The 17,421-nt window shown below is 41.0% G+C and overlaps 1 protein-coding gene across 1 annotated transcript in view; it reads right to left on the bottom strand.

Annotated features, from left to right (window-relative positions):
* The window catches only part of LOC138946939 (uncharacterized), a 42,581-nt gene extending 37,643 nt beyond the window's left edge, over positions 1-4,938 (bottom strand). Inside the window, exons 1-2 of the mRNA XM_070318358.1 lie at positions 4,834-4,938; positions 2,413-2,467 (exon numbers count right to left, since the gene is read on the bottom strand). Coding sequence (XP_070174459.1) covers positions 2,413-2,426 — 14 coding nt within the window. The 5' untranslated portion in view covers positions 2,427-2,467; positions 4,834-4,938. The remainder of the gene's footprint in view (positions 1-2,412; positions 2,468-4,833) is intronic.
* Between the last annotated feature and the right edge of the window lie 12,483 nt (positions 4,939-17,421).

Raw genomic sequence — 17,421 nt, 5'->3', positions numbered from 1 at the left:
TTGTGCGCATGTTCGGGGTTATGCTCGATACAGACTAACACAGAACACCCCAACCCTAATTGGGAGCTGGGCCAATGTAAAAGCAATGTTTTGGCGTCAAAACATTTTTCAGATTGCTTCTAGATTTCTCTAAAAATTAATTAACTAGTTTAATCGATGTGCCAGCTCTGAGCAATAGCAAAATGGGCGGAGCTTAGGTTTGTTCCAGCTCTGACGCAATTCGCAAAACGGACAATATAAGGCCCGTATAGATGAAATATGTACTCCTGATGATAGAATAGCATATATTTAACACTTCCTATCAGTGGATGCATCAAAGTGGTGAAATCTTCATGTTATGCGGCAAAAACGAAATGTTCCAGCTCTGAGGTGTTTGATCTCCCTTTCCCCGTCGCGATATAACCTTCGTGGTTGAAAACGACGTTAAACACCAAATAAAGAAAGAAAGAAAGAGCCGGGGGAGTAACGAGCTGATCCCGAATATATGATAAATGTTATGACCCTATGTTTTAAAATAAAGTCTTGAGACAGGGGTTCCACTGTAGCATACACAGGCTAGGGTATGATTTAAAGGCAAAAGTGTTTAAAAAAAACAACAGGTTACTTACATTTTTTGGTGTAAGTTAGACACGTAACCAGCACAACATAGTAGCAGAATGATAATACATGTATTTTGAAGGAAGATGGAGCCTTGGAGGACAAAATAAACAACAAAAACCACTACTACCACAACATTTACTTTTTTTTTAATATCAAAGTTCTAAGAGAAGATATTTTTTTCTAAAAACTGAGCTTGATGTACAAAACCTGACTGATACAAAAGCATAAAATCCAATATATGTCAGCAAACATAAAAACAACAAAAATATTAGTTTTAATTTAAAATCTAGCTGTTCTAAATTCAAAATATAGTTAAAAAGCAACTTGCTCATGTCATTGTAATAAAACAACCTCATGTTATGTTAAACTGCGAAAAAAAGTGTCTGTGAACAGGGATTGTTACTCAGGTTGTATCCGGACAAACACAAAACACAAAAAGTAACAAAATGTGTGTTATATCCCGACATTTTGCTAAATTGTGAAAATGTAGGCAAATTCAATTATTTATATGTATTACACATTATTTCAAGCCTCCATAATTATTTTGGAGTGATTTTGAAGACGTGTTTTATTTGGACGTCGAATTAAAATTATGTGTCCAAGTAAAGCGCTAAATTTCGCGCGGGAGTCGAGCTATCCCACCATAAACAGGGATCGCGCTAGCTTTTTAAAAAACGCGTAAGTCATACGCAACGAAACGAAAAAAACGCGTCACGGACCAATATTTTTGCGTACTACGAAAACACGTACAGACACAAACAAAACACGCACGAAAGACTTAAAGACACTCCTTACCTAAATACGGCGAGTTTTCCTGTCGAACTCCGCGCACGCATGTCGAATAACACCCCTGCTGTCTCCAACCTTCGGGCCTTGCGAGTTTGTTTCCCGCTCTAATACGACTAGACACACTTTCCGCCTTTTGGAAGCGCGAGATGGGAGAGCAGCTAATGTCTGTTTCATTATCCGACAAGACATTATCTGGTAATACCCTCGTTACATTCGTTTGCGATACTTCGATGCAAAAAGAAACGGACTTTAGTTTTGACGCGCAGATTTCATGTGTGTCGTCACTTCTCGAGCCCTATAGTCAGTTTCAGGATCGGGCGATTATTAAGTCAGAGAAAAAGCGCTGCGTGAAGACAAGAAAAAGTTTCAACATTTTTGCGTATGGCTTACGCGGCGCGGCGAAAAAAACGCGTTAGCGACTTTTAAAATGCGTCAAATACGCAAAAATCGTGCGTAAACGCGATCCCTGCATAAACACATACACATTCACGCATACAAACACACACACACACACACACAGAAACACACACACACACACGCACGCACACACATACATACAAACAAACACACACACACACACACACACACACACACACACACACACACACACACACACACACACACACACACACGCACGCACACACATACATACAAACACGCATTCAAACACACACACACTCACACACACACACGCACACACACACACACACACACACGCACACGCACACACACACACACACTCACACAAACACATACACACACACACACACAAACACACACATTCACGCATACACACACACAGAAACACACACACACACACACACAGACACATTCGCACGCACACACATACATACAAACACGCATTCAAACACACACACACACTCACACACACACACTCACACACACACACACACACACAAACAAACACATACACACACACACAAACACACACACACACACACACACACACACACACACACACACACACACACACACACACACACACACTGGCGCGGCACGTACCAAATAAATCCCATTTTGTGTCCACTCTGAAACCGTTATTAGGCCAAGCTTCCTGCTAAACACACAAAATAGTTAGTATTCTTCATCATCACCATTATCATCATCATCATCATCATCATCATCATCATCATCATCATCACCATCATCATCATCACCATCATCATCATTATCGTCGTCGTCGTCGTCGTCATCTGTATCATCATCAATACCTCCATCACATAGAAGTACAAGAAGCAAATCACTTTATAATCATAGGTGAAAATCCCATACCAAGACTGCTAGAGACAATCAACACAGTATCAGGGAAAATATGCTGCCTCAAGATTGCTTGGGAGAGTAATGACAATTTTCTTAGACGTGTTAGTGTTTATTTGCCTTACTTATCCTTTCATTATTCATGGAGTAAATAATGTATAAGAGTGTAGCGAACATTCAGTGCCGAAGCTTGGTGCAGCGCGTTGCGTGAAGTAGACTTCACAAAGTCCACTTTTCCTAATCAATATCGGGTTTAAGGCAGAGGTAGCAGCTAAACAAAGATATCATCTTTTTTTTCTGTTCAGAAAACTTTTTGTTGCAACAACACCCACCCACCCCACCCCCCCCCCCCCCCCCACAACACCACCCCCCACCCCCATCTCCCCCACCCCCCACCCCTCCAGCATAATCATTGTCTGTTTCAGGGAGTGTAATGACAGGTAAATACGTATCAGCAAAACCTGATACGTAGAGGTCACATGCCGAGTCTCAGTGATTATTAAAAATAATGGTCGAAGTTAGCGGATCATGAAAAATGCGAGCTTCAGCGAGCTTTTTCATGACCGCGAACTGAGACCATTATTTTTAATAATCACTGAGACGAGGTGTGTAACCTCTTTATTCCTCCTTTCTTCAGTTATTCCAAAAAACCAGGAGTTTTTGTGCGAAAGTTTGATCGAATCCGAATCACTCAACCAGTCAACCTGCGCAGGCGATCGATTAATGCGCGGTTGTATAGTTCCGTGCAAATCATTCCATTCTGTTAAGACTTCTTTTCAGTTTCCCTGTTTTGGACTAAAATCAAGTACACAGATATGCTGTTATTCTGCTGTGGCAGTAAAGGCAGATATTGTGTGTTCTGTTTATGTTTTAGTATCGCTTAGTAAATGTTCTTTCGTCAAATGGGACTAGCAGACGAACTTTTGCACCCGTGTTCCAACGTTAATTACTGTATGAAGTTCAGTTTTCTGGGGAAAATAGTGTATGAAACCGCTTTATGTTGTTTAAATTGATGAGATGTGTGCATTTGGTTGCGTGTGATCTGTTTATAAAATAAAATATTGTTGAAAACTGACCGTCGGATTGCAGTCAGTGTTGTCGAAGAAACTGCGTTAAAAGAAGGGGAACTACTCTTGTCGCCAGAGTATGAGTTACTTGCCTTGGGAATTTGCTTGTGATGAACGGTTTGTGCACGGCAAATCTAGATTCAGAAAACAACCGAACTCATGGATTTTATATGGAGATTCATGTGTTCAGGCCTGTAGTTGTTAATTTAAATGCGGTATGTTTGTATTGTTTGCTCCAGAGATGTATACTTCGTACGTATAGAGCGTTCGGAACTTTTCAGTCGCAAAAGTAGTACCGAAACAGAACAGCTTCTCAACCCATTGCACTATCGAGGATTCAGGCTGTTGCTGGCTCGTTATTTGTTTGGTTGCTGGGTCATTATCGAAAAATAACTAGCTCTACAAGTTTACAGAGGTAAAGAAGCAGAGGGGGGAATAAATGTATTTATTGCGCGAAGTTCACTTCACTGCACGCAGCTTTGACACTAAATTTTTGCAAAGTCGACTTGGGGCTCAATTAAGGAGAGACTTTAAACGCGTACACCATGTCGGAGGTCAAGGCAACAACAACAACAACAACAACAACAACAACTACAACAACTACAACAACAACTACAACAACAACAAAATCCTTTAAAATCTGCAAATCTAATGTCTCATACCTCGCACGTGTCTTTATCCAACAAAAACAACAAAAACAAATACAACAGCAACAACAGCAACAACACCAACAACAACAGCAACAACATAAACAACATAAACAACACAACAACAACACAGCAACAACAAAAATAAACAATTACTACTACTACTACTTCTTGATCCACTACTACTACTAGTACCACTACTACTACTATTAACAACAAGAACAACAAGAACAAGAACAATTAAAATATAACTACTATCACTCTCACTTGTACAGCAACAACAACAACACCACAACAACATTATTTCCACCACAACAACATTAAAACAAGGACATATATATACAACATCTTCTAACTTTTGACAGAGAAACAACTTTAAAAGGTAACAGGACAAGATAAGTTTTGTTGAGAAAAGTGAAAAATACTAAGACTCCACAAAAAATAAGCATTACCTTACTCTTTCGGTGACGTCGTTGAATGAAATCGACGTTACAAAACTATGTGTGTCGAAAACTTCGTTAGAAATTTTGGTTCAAGTGACCGAGAACAGGTAACCGGTTTGAAGGTTGCACAGAGAGGAGAGTGACTACTTTGCACTGACAGATTTCGAACTTATATAAGCGTAAAGGTTCAATGATGTCACTTTTCGGTATTGTGATATGGGTATGTGGAAATGGCCTGTGGTTGGTTCTATTTCGGTGAAGAGATCGGAGATCAGTCCAACTGGCTGTTTGTCTTTAGTTCTGTCTGTTGTGTGAGTGTACCTTTATCTGTATCCCTCTCTCTCTCTCTTTGTTTCTCGTCTCTCTCTCTCTCTCTCTCTCTCTCTCTCTCTCTCTCTCTCTCTCTCTCTCTCTCTCTCTCTCTCTCTCTCTCTCTCTCTTTCTGTGTGTGTGTGTGCGGTAATAGAAAATACAGCATTATTAGCGTCATCTGCCGTGATGGTAAAACTGTGCATATTTGTGTACGATTGTGCTACTGCACGATCATTACCCTTGTGAGAATGTGAGCATGATTTCGTGGCCTTTATCCTCCTGATCGATCTTTGTATTACCTTCGTTTTTACTGTGCTGTGCTTCAGGCTGTCACAGCAACTCTTTAACAAAGAGACGAGAAGAAACATTTTCTTGTCTTGCTTGAGACAGAGACTCGGTGTGTGCTTGCTTCTTTACTGTGCGCCTCTAATTGGACAGACTTCAGCGACAGCAGTGTGTTCGGACGGTCAAGCTATTCGCCCCATTCATATTATATGCTTTGAAAGCGGCTGCTGTTACTAGGCGACACATGTGTCAACATTGACTCCTATGACAAGTGCTTTGTGTTAGACTTGTTTAGAGTCTATTACATTAGTTTCGTTGTCTTAGTTTGGTTCTTTATTATCATTACTAGCAGTTAAGCCCGGCTTCGCCCGGGAGTAAGCGGAGCCCTGTAGCAATTTAAGACGCTCGCTATCCCATTATCATTAGCTTTACCTCCTTTGTTTGGATACAAAAAAAGAGTTATCTCCCTTACCTTCTAGAAATTTCCGGAACTGTCCAGTTAATTTTTCTTTCTTCATTTCTTCCCCTCATAGGAGCAATAGCGAGTCTATAATATCACTGGCATGATGTGCTTGCTACAGGTGAACAGTAGGCACTGAACTGGTCTTGCACCATATAGGCTGTATTCAATAAATGGGAGGTCCATAATCTGAGAAAGGAAACAATGAATCAAGAAACTAAAACCCAGGTGCACATCTGCGGCACCTAGGGAGTGTACGTGCACACTATCTTGTTCCTGCCTCTTGCCATCTCAGAGGTATGGCGACCACAGACAGACAGACAGACACACACACACACACACACACACACACACACACACACACACACACACACAGACACTCTCTTTCTCTTCGCCCGGGAGGAAGCGGAGCCCTGTTGCAATTTAAGACGCTCGCTATCCCATTATGATTAGCTTTACCTCCTTTGTTTGGATACAAAAAAAGAGTTATCTCCCTTACCTTCTAGAAATTTCCGGAACTGTCCAGTTAATTTTTCTTTCTTCATTTCTTCCCCTCATAGGAGCAATTATAGCGAGTCTCTAATATCACTGGCATGATGTGCTTGCTACAGGTGAACAGTAGGCACTGAACTGGTCTTGCACCATATAGGCTGTATTCAATAAATGGGAGGTCCATAATCTGAGAAAGGAAACAATGAATCAAGAAACTAAAACCCAGGTGCACATCTGCGGCACCAAGGGAGTGTACGTGCACACTATCTTGTTCCTGCCTCTTGCCATCTCAGAGGTATGGCGACCACAGACAAAAAAGAGTTATCTCCCTTACCTTCTAGAAATTTCCGGAACTGTCCAGTTAATTTTTCATTCTTCATTTCTTCCCCTCATAGGAGCAATAGCAAGTCTCTAATATCACTGGCATGATGTGCTTGCTACAGGTGAACAGTTATCTCCCTTACCTTCTAGAAATTTCCGGAACTGTCCAGTTAATTTTTCATTCTTCATTTCTTCCCCTCATAGGAGCAATAGCGAGTCTCTAATATCACTGGCATGATGTGCTTGCTACAGGTGAACAGTAGGCACTGAACTGGTCTTGCACCATATAGGCTGTATTCAATAAATGGGAGGTCCATAATCTGAGAAAGGAAACAATGAATCAAGAAACTAAAACCCAGGTGCACATCTGCGGCACCTAGGGAGTGTACGTGCACACTATCTTGTTCCTGCCTCTTGCCATCTCAGAGGTATGGCGACCACAGACAGACACACAGACAGACACTCTCTTTTATTTATATGTATAGATAAACGGTAACATTACCGTTTTCTCTTTATTTTCCTGTTTTCTTGTGCTAATCTGCCATTCGATTTTTTTACTTGTTTATTGTTGCTTTCGTTGTTTTACTTAGTTTGTGGTCCGGAATATTTCCTTGTCTCTTTACTAGTTATTCTACGCTTGACGTTGAGTTTCTGCCTTATTTACCTATTGTACCTCATTGATAACGTCATTGTTTGACACGTTGAGTTTCTGCCTTATTTACCTATTGTACCTTATTGATAACGTCATTGTTTGACACATTGTGTTTCTAAATTATTCTTTCTTGTTTGATACATTTCTCTGTTCCTGCGAATTTGTTACAGATTGATCAAGAGATTTCAGTAAATATCTCGGACTATTTAACGTTCAAAAGCCAGAATACTGTTTATGTTCACAATGAATAGCTGTCCAAATTTATGGCCCAGAAAAGAGGGTCTTCGTGTGGGCCACCTTAACATTAACCATGCAATTAACAAAATGAATGACGTATCTAGTATGCTTTAAAATTCTGGTTCAAATTTTCACATTTTTGGATTCTCAGAGTCACGATTATCTCAGCAGATTTCGGATGCCGATGTAGCTATTCCTGGTTATAACATACTACGCAGAGACCCACAGCAAAGTAAAGAAACTGGCTTGCTTCTGTACGTAAGTGAATCAGTTAGCAATACAAGATTAACACACCTTGAGCAGTTTGTGGAGTCGGTGTGGGTAGAAGTTAAAATGAAAGGAGCACCTCCACTCCTCATAGGTTTCTGTTATAGAAATCCTGTAGAGAGAGCAAATTGGTCGGATAATCTTACGCAGATGTTAGATGCAGTTTTACTCGAATCAAAGGAAATAATGTTATTGGGAGACTTTAATATTGATTTGCTTAAGCAGAACAAGCTATGGCTAGATATGCTTAACCTCTATAATCTCAAACAGATAGTAGACACCCCTACAAGAGTCACAGCATCTACAAGTACTTTGATAGATCATATTTATGTCACTGATCAACGTAACATTGTTGAATGTTGTGTTCCCGCCAGTGGTTGCAGCGATCATTTCCCTATCTGTCTGACGTGGTCGAGAAAGGGTGTAAAAATTCCAAAAGCCGGTCACAAGACAATAAAATACAGATCCTTTTCTAAATTCAACGAAGACACATTTCTTCACGACCTCTGTAACTCCTCCCTCTCTGATGTTTAGAATTGTACGAATCCTGATGCTGCATTAACACACTGGCTCAATGCCTTCACTGACGTATATGATAAACATGCTCCATGGAGAATTAAAAGAGTCAGACACATAGTGAAACCGAAATGGTTTGATGATGAATTACAAGATGCCATAGATAATCGCGACTTCTTAAAGTCAATCGGCAAGGAAGAGGAGTATAGAGAACAGAGAAATAAAGTAAACTCAATAAAACGATTAAAAAAGAGAAAATATTTTCAAGACCTTGCTTCTTCAAAACAAAATTCAAAGAACATTTGGAAAGCCATAAATGAACTCACAAATAAAACTTCTGCATCTAAATCAAGTTGCGTTAGAGACATAACACCTGATGATCTAAATACACATTTTTCCAAAATAGCTGAAAAAGTTATTTTAAAGGATACAACTAACCTCAATAATTTGGAAGTTTTAGAAGACTTCTGTAAGTCAAAAGAAATTTCATCTCAATTAAATATTCCTTCGCTTACAGTGCCTGAAGTCTTTCAAGCACTCACACATTTTAAGCAAACAGGTACCCGGGGGATAGACGGATTAGATGGAAGAATTCTTAAGTTATCAGCCCCGGTAATTTCCGAAACTCTCACTTACATTTATAATCTCTGTTTAGACAAATAATATTTTCCAATAGCGCTCAAACAGGCAAAAATTATTCCTTTGTTTAAATCTGGTGAGAAGAAAGACCCCTCAAACTATAGACCGATTTCTATATTGTCTGTATTATCAAAGCCACTTGAAAAACATATAAACAAACACCTATTAGCGCACTTTGATCACAATCAATTATTTCACCCGAACCAGTCTGGCTTTAGGGCTAATCACTCGTGTCACACTGCCTTAATCTCTCTTGTTGATCATTGGTTGGACAAGATAAACGATAATGAATTTTGTGGTGCTGTATTTGTAGACTTTGCTAAAGCTTTTGATCTAATTGATCACAAGTTGTTACTCAGAAAACTCAAATTATATGGCCTCGGGACTGACTCAGTTAACCTCATTTGTTCTTTTCTCAGCAACAGGCAACAAAGTGTGCATGCGAACGCCTCGGCATCAAGTATGCAGGCTGTACGGCATGGGGTACCACAAGGGTCAGTTTTAGGCCCTCTACTTTTCTCCATATACATAAATGACCTGCCCCTTCATATTAAAAACTTGTGTGAACTTTTTGCAGATGACACTACCATACACTCCAGTGACACCAATTTAAATCGTTTATCTGAATCACTTCAAGAAAGTTTAAACCAGCTGAGTGCATGGACTGAGCTAAATCATATGTCCCTGAACCCCCAAAAAACTAAATGCATGATAATAACAACTAGACAAAAACGACAGAACATAATCTCCACGTTTCCCGATTTAATTGTCAATGATGAAATTGTTTCAACAGTCAACCATCATAAAGTGTTGGGAGTGACCATCGATAACAACCTGTCATGGTCACACCACATCGAACAACTTTCTAAAGTCATGTCCAAGAAAGTATATCTCTTTTCTAGAATCAAGCACTTCCTGAATTTGGAAGCCAGGAAGTTATTCTTTAATGCCCATATTCAATCTGTTATTGATTACGCATCAACCTTATGGGATTCGGCAAGTGATAATTCACTAAAACCTATAATTAGATTACACAAACGAGCGTTGAAAGTAGTCTTATTAAAGAAAACAACCCTGAATGAATTAGACTATATAAACTTAGGCATTCTCCCTCTGAAGGCAAGACTTGGCTATAATAAATGTACCCTGATGAGCAAAATTATCACTGGATGTGTACCTGAAACTTTACGTACAAAATTTACCATGCGGAATTCACGTCAATTTATGAGATTAAACACTCCTGTTCCTCGGATTGACCTGTTTAAGTCCAGTTTAGTGTATTCAGGTAGCAGTCTCTGGAACTCTCTTCCAACATTCCTGAGGCAAACTACCAGCACTGATAGTTTTAAAAGCAGATATTTGTCTTATGAAATGAATTTCAAACAGAATGAGGCAGAGCGATGTTAAGATATCAAATAACCAAAGGGAAGTAATCGCTCTTAATGCATACGACATGTGTAATAGAGTAAGCCTTGGAGAATGATGAGCATATGAGCTTGCGGTGATCATCCTTTATTGAGGATGAAAGTCGCTTGTTCATTTCAATGCTTGTTATTCTCTCAGGTGCCAGGAGAAAAGGTTCCGTACAACTCTCGCTTACTCTATTACACATGTCGTATGCATTAAGAGCGATTACTTCCCTTTGGTTATTTGATATATGATGTAATGAAGTCAAAGTAAAGGATATTTGTCTTAAATGGTATTCAATTTTTTGTATTAAACATGCCCCTCTCCTCTTTATTGGTATAATGTACACAAACCCTTTTCGAATGAAGGGACTAACAAACCAACCACTACATGTATTTAGATGTGTGATGATCTTAGCAATGTCTTGCTTGTTTGATTGATTTTCTTTAAAATGTAATGTATGGATTAGAGCATGATGTTGAGAAAGTGCAAGCTGCACTATACCACTTAATTCACATCAATCAACTCGCAATTTACCTCAATGCAATGCATTTTGTGTACATATGTATAATGTGTTTTCACTTTAGTTATCTGTTAAAATGTAGAATTTTAGTTTTCTATTTTCTATTTTTACATTTAGTCAAGTTATGACTAAATGTTTTAACATAGAGGGGGGAATCGAGACGAGGGTCGTGGTGTATGTGTGTGTGTGTGTGTGTGTGTGTGTGTGTGTGTGTGTGTGTGTGTGTGTGTGTGTGCGTGCGTGTAGAGCGATTCAGACCAAACTACTGGACCGATCTTTATGAAATTTGACAAGAGAGTTCCTGGGTATGATATCCCCAGACTTATTTTTCATTTTTTTGATAAATGTCTTTGATGACGTCATATCCGGCTTTTCGTGAAAGTTGAGGCGGCACTGTCACGCCCTCATTTTTCAACCAAATTGGTTGAAATTTTGGTCAAGTAATCTTCGACGAAGCCCGGACTTCGGTATTGCATTTCAGCTTGGTGGCTTAAAAATTAATTTATGACTTTGGTCATTAAAAATCTGAAAATTGTAAAAAAAAAATAAAAATTTATAAAACGATCCAAATTTACGTTCATCTTATTCTCCATCATTTTCTGATTCCAAAAACATATAAATATGTTATATTTGGATTAAAAACAAGCTCTGAAAATTAAATATATAAAAATTATTATCAAAATTAAATGTTCCAAATCAATTTAAAAACACTTTCATCTTATTCCTTGTCGGTTCCTGATTCCAAAAACATATAGATATGATTTGTTTGGATTAAAAACACGCTCAGAAAGTTAAAACAAAGAGAGGTACAGAAAAGCGTGCTATTCTTCTTAGCGCAACTACTACCCCGCTCTTCTTGTCAATTTCACTGCCTTTGCCATGAGCGGTGGACTGACGATGCTACGAGTATACGGTCTTGCTGAAAAATGGCATTGCGTTCAGTTTCATTCTGTGAGTTCGACAGCTACTTGACTAAATGTTGTATTTTCGCCTTACGCGACTTGTTTCTTCTTTTTTGTGTGTTTCAATACACCCCTTCGGAGTTTCGAGCGCGCATGCGCGGCTAGTCACATTTTTGTACCAAACACTCTGCTGTCCCAGCTAGCAAGCTTTCGTCGGCCGACTGACGATTTCAGTCGGGTGACGTCGTCATATGTCGTGTGTCGTCGTCCGTTGTCGCGCCGATATCGTTTTGACTGTGTGTAAAACTCGGCAAATGTACGTAATAAACCCCGACATCGGCCCGACGCAATGTTGCTGTCGATAAAAATATGCAGAGTTACGGGAGATAACAAATTTATTATCATTATTTTAACATTTGTTACGTCCCCTGTTCAAACGTCGGGCCATCAACGGCGTGACATGACCCTGCAAATGCGAAACTAAATTATTCATATTTGTTGACTTTTTCACATAGGAGTAGGATAATTAATTGTAAGTTTTGTTTGTATATTTGCAATCAAATACAGCATGAGCTCAAACCATGAGTTTTACATTTTAAAAATACGCCATCATATATACTTGAAATACTCAAATAGCTTTCCTTACGGTAAACAAGATTGAGTTTTGAACATGGCTGCTACTTTCCCGCGTGAGCGAATTTTATTTGTTTTCTTAGTTCAAGTTAATATCGAAAGAAGAGACATTCTTGCGAATGTTGGACAGCACATTGATGATATGTTATCCGAGACGAATGTCGCCTCGGGATCTCAATCTGAGTGCTGGTCCCAGTGCCACGTGGTGGCGGTGATAGTTCAATAGTTGTGTAGCCAGTCAGAGTCTTGGCAGTGACAATCAGAGCTGCTGACGTCAACTCGAGGACAACCGACGGATGGAGCGAGTAAGTGATTTCGTTTTTTACATACTGCTGAATCTGTAGCTGTACGTGTGGTTTGCACTGTTACATTTGGGGGGGGGGGGTGTACATGCTGATGTATCTGTAGCTGTAGGTGTGTGTATTGCATTGTAACACTTGGGGGGGGGGGTTGTACATACTGATCTATCTGTAGCTGGTGGTGTGTTTTGCACTGATGCACACTTGGGGGGGGGGGGTGTACATACTGCTGAATCTGTAGCTGTAGGTGTGTTTTGCACAGTAACACTGGGGGGGGGGGGTTGTACATACTGCTGAATCTGTAGCTGTAGGTGTGTTTTGTACTGTTACACTTGGGGGGGGGGGGGTGTACATACTGATGTATCTGTAGCTGTAGGTGTGTTATGTACTGTTACAGTAGGGGGGGGGAGGGGGGTTGAACATACTGCTGTATCTGTAGCTGTAGGTGTGTTATGTACTGTTACAGTAGGGGGGGGGAGGGGGGGTTGAACATACTGCTGTTTTTGTAGCTGTAGGTGTGTTTTGCACACAGGGGGGGGGGGGTGGGGTTGGGGTTGTACATACTGCTGTATCTGTAGCTCTAGGTGTGTTTTGCACTCTACACGGGGGAAGGGGGTGGAGTGTTGTACATACTGCAGTATCTGTAGCTCTAGGTGTGTTTTGCACTCTACACGGGGGAAGGAGGTGGAGTGTTGTACATACTGCTGTATCTGAAGCTGTAGGTATGTTTTGTACTTTTACAGTGGTGGCAGCGGGGGAAGGGGGGTGTACATAATTCTGAATCTGTAGCTGTAAATGAGTTTTGTACTGTTACAGTGGGGGGGGGTGGGGGTTGTACATACAGCTGTAGGTGTGTTTTGCACTGTTACACTGGGGGAGGTGGGGAGGGGGGGTTGTACACACTGCTGTATCTGTAGCAGTAGGTGCGATTTGTGCTGTTACAGTTGGGGGGGGGGTGTACATACTGCTGTAGCTGTAGGTGTTTTTTGCATTGTTACACTTGGGTTGGGGGAGGGGGGGTTGTACATACTGCTGAATCTGTAGCTGTAAGTGTGTTTTGCACTTTTTTTTTTCTTTTTTTTTCTTCTTTTTTTTTTTTTTTTTTCTTTTTTCTTTTTTTTTCTTTTTTTTTCTTATTCTTGTCTTTCTTTTTTCTTCTTCTTTTTATCTCTTCTCTTCTTCTCCTTTTCTCTATTCTCTTCTTTCTCTCTATCTTCTTTCTCTTATCTTTTTGAACCTCAGTTACAATATGACTCGCTACGAGTATGATACTGTGAGCGAAGCTGAACAGTTTAAACGTAAACAGAATGGGTTATAAATAATAATAATATCATTCTTTCGTTTAACATGGACAATCTTCGAAAATGTACAATATTTTCAATCAATTATAATTTAGCTATAATTCTCTCCGTCAACTGGCATTTGCACACTTTCTCTCTTTCTCTATCCTCTCTCCCCATCCTCTCTCTCCCTCCCCTCCCCTCTCTCCCTCTTTAATCGTCCTCTCTCTCTCTCTCCCCCTCTCCCCTTCTCTGTCTCTCTCACCCTCCCTGCCACTCTCTCTCTCTGATACTGTGAGCGATGCTGAACAGTTTAAACATAAACCCTACCATTCTCTCTCTCTCTCTCTGATACTGTGAGCGATGCTGAACAGTTTAAACATAAACAGATAGGGTTATAAATAGCAATAATATCATTCTTTCGTTTAACATGGACAATCTTCGAAAATCTCTCTTTCTCGCTCACTCTCTCCCACCCCTCCCTCCGCTCTTTCTCTACCTCTCTCTCTCTCGCACCCTCCCCTTTCCCCCTCTCTCTCTCTCTTCCTCTCTCAATCTCTCTCTCTCTCTCCCTCTCTCTCTCTCTCTCTCCCTCTCCCTCTCTCTCTCCCTCCCTCACTCTCCCTCCCTCACTCTCTCTCTCTCTATTACCATGGTTGTGTTTAAATGAATTAATAATAATGATATATTTTGCTGTTCGTCATAATTGTTTTCATCATTGGTTCACCTTAGTTAATACATTGACATTTGCAACGAGTCATTTACAATAGCATGATAGTACTGGGTTTCTCAGTCAAACATACTGCTGTAGCTGTAGTTGTAATTAATTTTTGCACTGTTACACTTGGGGGAGGGGGGGTTGTACATACCGTGCTGAATCTGTTGCTGTAGGTGTGTTTTATACTGTAATACTGAGGGGGGGTTGTACATACGGCTGTATCTGTAGCTGTAGGTGTGTTTTGTACTGTTACAGTGAGGGCGGTAGAGGCGGGGGGGGGGGGGGTGTTCTACATACTGCTGTATCTGTAGCTGGTGATGTGTTTTGCACTGTTACACTGGGGGGGGGGGGTTGTACATACTGCTGTATCTGTATGTGTAGGTTTGTTTTCCACTTTAACACTGGGGGGAGGGGGGTTGTACTGCTGTAGCTGTAGCTGTAAGTGGATTTTGCACTGTTACACTTGGGGGAGGGGGGGTTGTACATACTGCTGTATCTGTAGCTGTACCGTACACAAAGAGCAGTGGCTATCGTGGGACAAAAACCAGAGAAATATCAAAGAGATAAGAGCTTACGAGGGAAAACTTGAACGCAATCGGCAATTTACCTCTTCTGAAGACCTCGTGTTTGGTACAATTTGCCATCCCAGCATGCAATGGGATTTGCTCTCGCCTGAGACTCCGAAAGGGTGTATTCCCAAAGCCAGTCTGTGATTGCCCCCATATCCAATTTCTCCAATGGCCTTTCTGTGAGAGCATACGAATGACAGCTTCAGTTTTTTTCTTTCTGCGTGGGAAAAACGACCCTCTTTCTCGGTGTTGTGTAATATGAAAGTAAAGTGCCCCATGAGTCGATTTTCTTGAGTTTAGAGTGGGTGTTTGTTTGTTCGTTCGTTCGTTCGTTCGGGCGCGCGTGCGTGTGTTCGTTTATTCGTTCGTTCATTCGTTCGTTCGTTCGTTCGGGGGGGGGGGGGGAGATACATATATATATGAAGTCTTATATCGCGCGCGTATCTCCAGACTCGGACTCAAGGTGCAGGGATCTATTTATGCTGTGTGAGATGGATGTTTTTACACAATACATCACGCATTCACATCGACCAGCAGATCGCAGCCATTTCGGCGCATATCCTACTTTTCACGGCCTATTATTCCAAGTCACACGGGTATTTTGGTGGACATTTTTTTATCTATGCCTATACAATTTTGCCAGGAAAGACCCTTTTGTCAATCGTGGGATCTTTAACGTGCACACCCCAATGTAGTGTACACGAAGGGACCTCGGTTTTTCGTCTCATCCGAAAGACTAGCACTTGAACCCACCACCTAGGTTAGGAAAGGGGGGAGAAAATTGCTAACGCCCTGACCCAGGGTCGAACTCGCAACCTCTCGCTTCCGAGCGCAAGTGCGTTACCACTCGGCCACCCAGTCCACGAGATGAATGTACACTGTGTACACAAACGTGTTACCGTAAGTGTGTTCACAGTGGAGCACTTCACTGTAGAGTGTAGATGGCTGTGGGAACATTTAGGAGGCAGGTTGCGGCACAAGCCCACATGTGCGTACAAACTCACACTATGATATATATTATGGCATACGTCACTCAAACCTAAAGTTCAGCTAAAGGAACATGATAGTCCGAAAACAACATTCCTAGCAAAATTAGCTAGGTTACGCTGTACTCTGTAGGCTACTTCGTACCAAATCGAATTCATCTGACCATGACATTTCACGGACTATTGACCATGCCTAACGGCTCCTTTCATACCGTGGCGTCCGGTCAGTAGAAGAAGTGGTCACAGCTGACTGATTTGCAGAGTTTAAAGACTCGTTGACTGAATTCTGGCCTTTTGTGATGGAAGTCTTTTTATGGGCGTTCTTTGAAGGCACCATTCTATTCGTGTAAATATCATGCCCATCGTCATAGATCCTTCCGTCTTTTACCTGTGAAAAGAGCATCCTTTTACACACTCACTCACTGCTCATTGATCCCGTAGCCCGCCAGGGTGGTAGGGGCATTGCACTGACGAGCGCTGCACCAGCTGTCTCCACCTCTGTCGGTTGTGAGCAATCTTCTGGCTTGTCGCAAAGCGTTTCCCCATCCACTCTGTAATTTTGTCTGTCCACCTTTTCTTCTGTCTTCCCTGTCTCCTCTTCCCTCTTCCTGGAGGATGGTCTTGGAGAACCCGTCTGTTCTTGTTACATGGCCATACCATCTCAGCTTCCTCTTCTTGACAGTGGTCAACAGGTTTTCGTAGTGATCCACGTGCAGACTAATGGTTATGCGGACTTCCTCGATGGTAATGTGTTCTGTGCAGGAGATGACAAGAATTTTTTTTCTGATTTTCAAGGATTTTCCTTTTACTGGGACACGTGGAAAAAAACCAAAGCTATAACGTGATCATGATCACCACCAAAGATCTGTTCAAGCTCTTTAATGGGGTAACAGCACCCTTTTCTGGGAAAAAAACGAAAACGTTTAAAGGCTGCCATATTCGTAGCGTTCATTAATTAATTCATATTGTTTACATGTGCCAATAATGTTATAAAACTGTACCTAAGCAGGGCCGGACCCAGGGGGGGGTTCCAGGGGTTCCGGAACCCCACCCCTGGAAAAAGCATGTACCTTGCTTTGAGTGTTTTTTTTTACTAGTT

This window comes from Littorina saxatilis, linkage group LG14, assembly GCF_037325665.1.
Source record: "Littorina saxatilis isolate snail1 linkage group LG14, US_GU_Lsax_2.0, whole genome shotgun sequence".
In the NCBI taxonomy this organism is placed as follows: Eukaryota; Metazoa; Mollusca; class Gastropoda; order Littorinimorpha; family Littorinidae; genus Littorina; species Littorina saxatilis.
The sequence above is the reverse complement of the archived record's forward strand: the minus strand, read 5'-3'. Positions and strand labels throughout refer to the sequence as shown.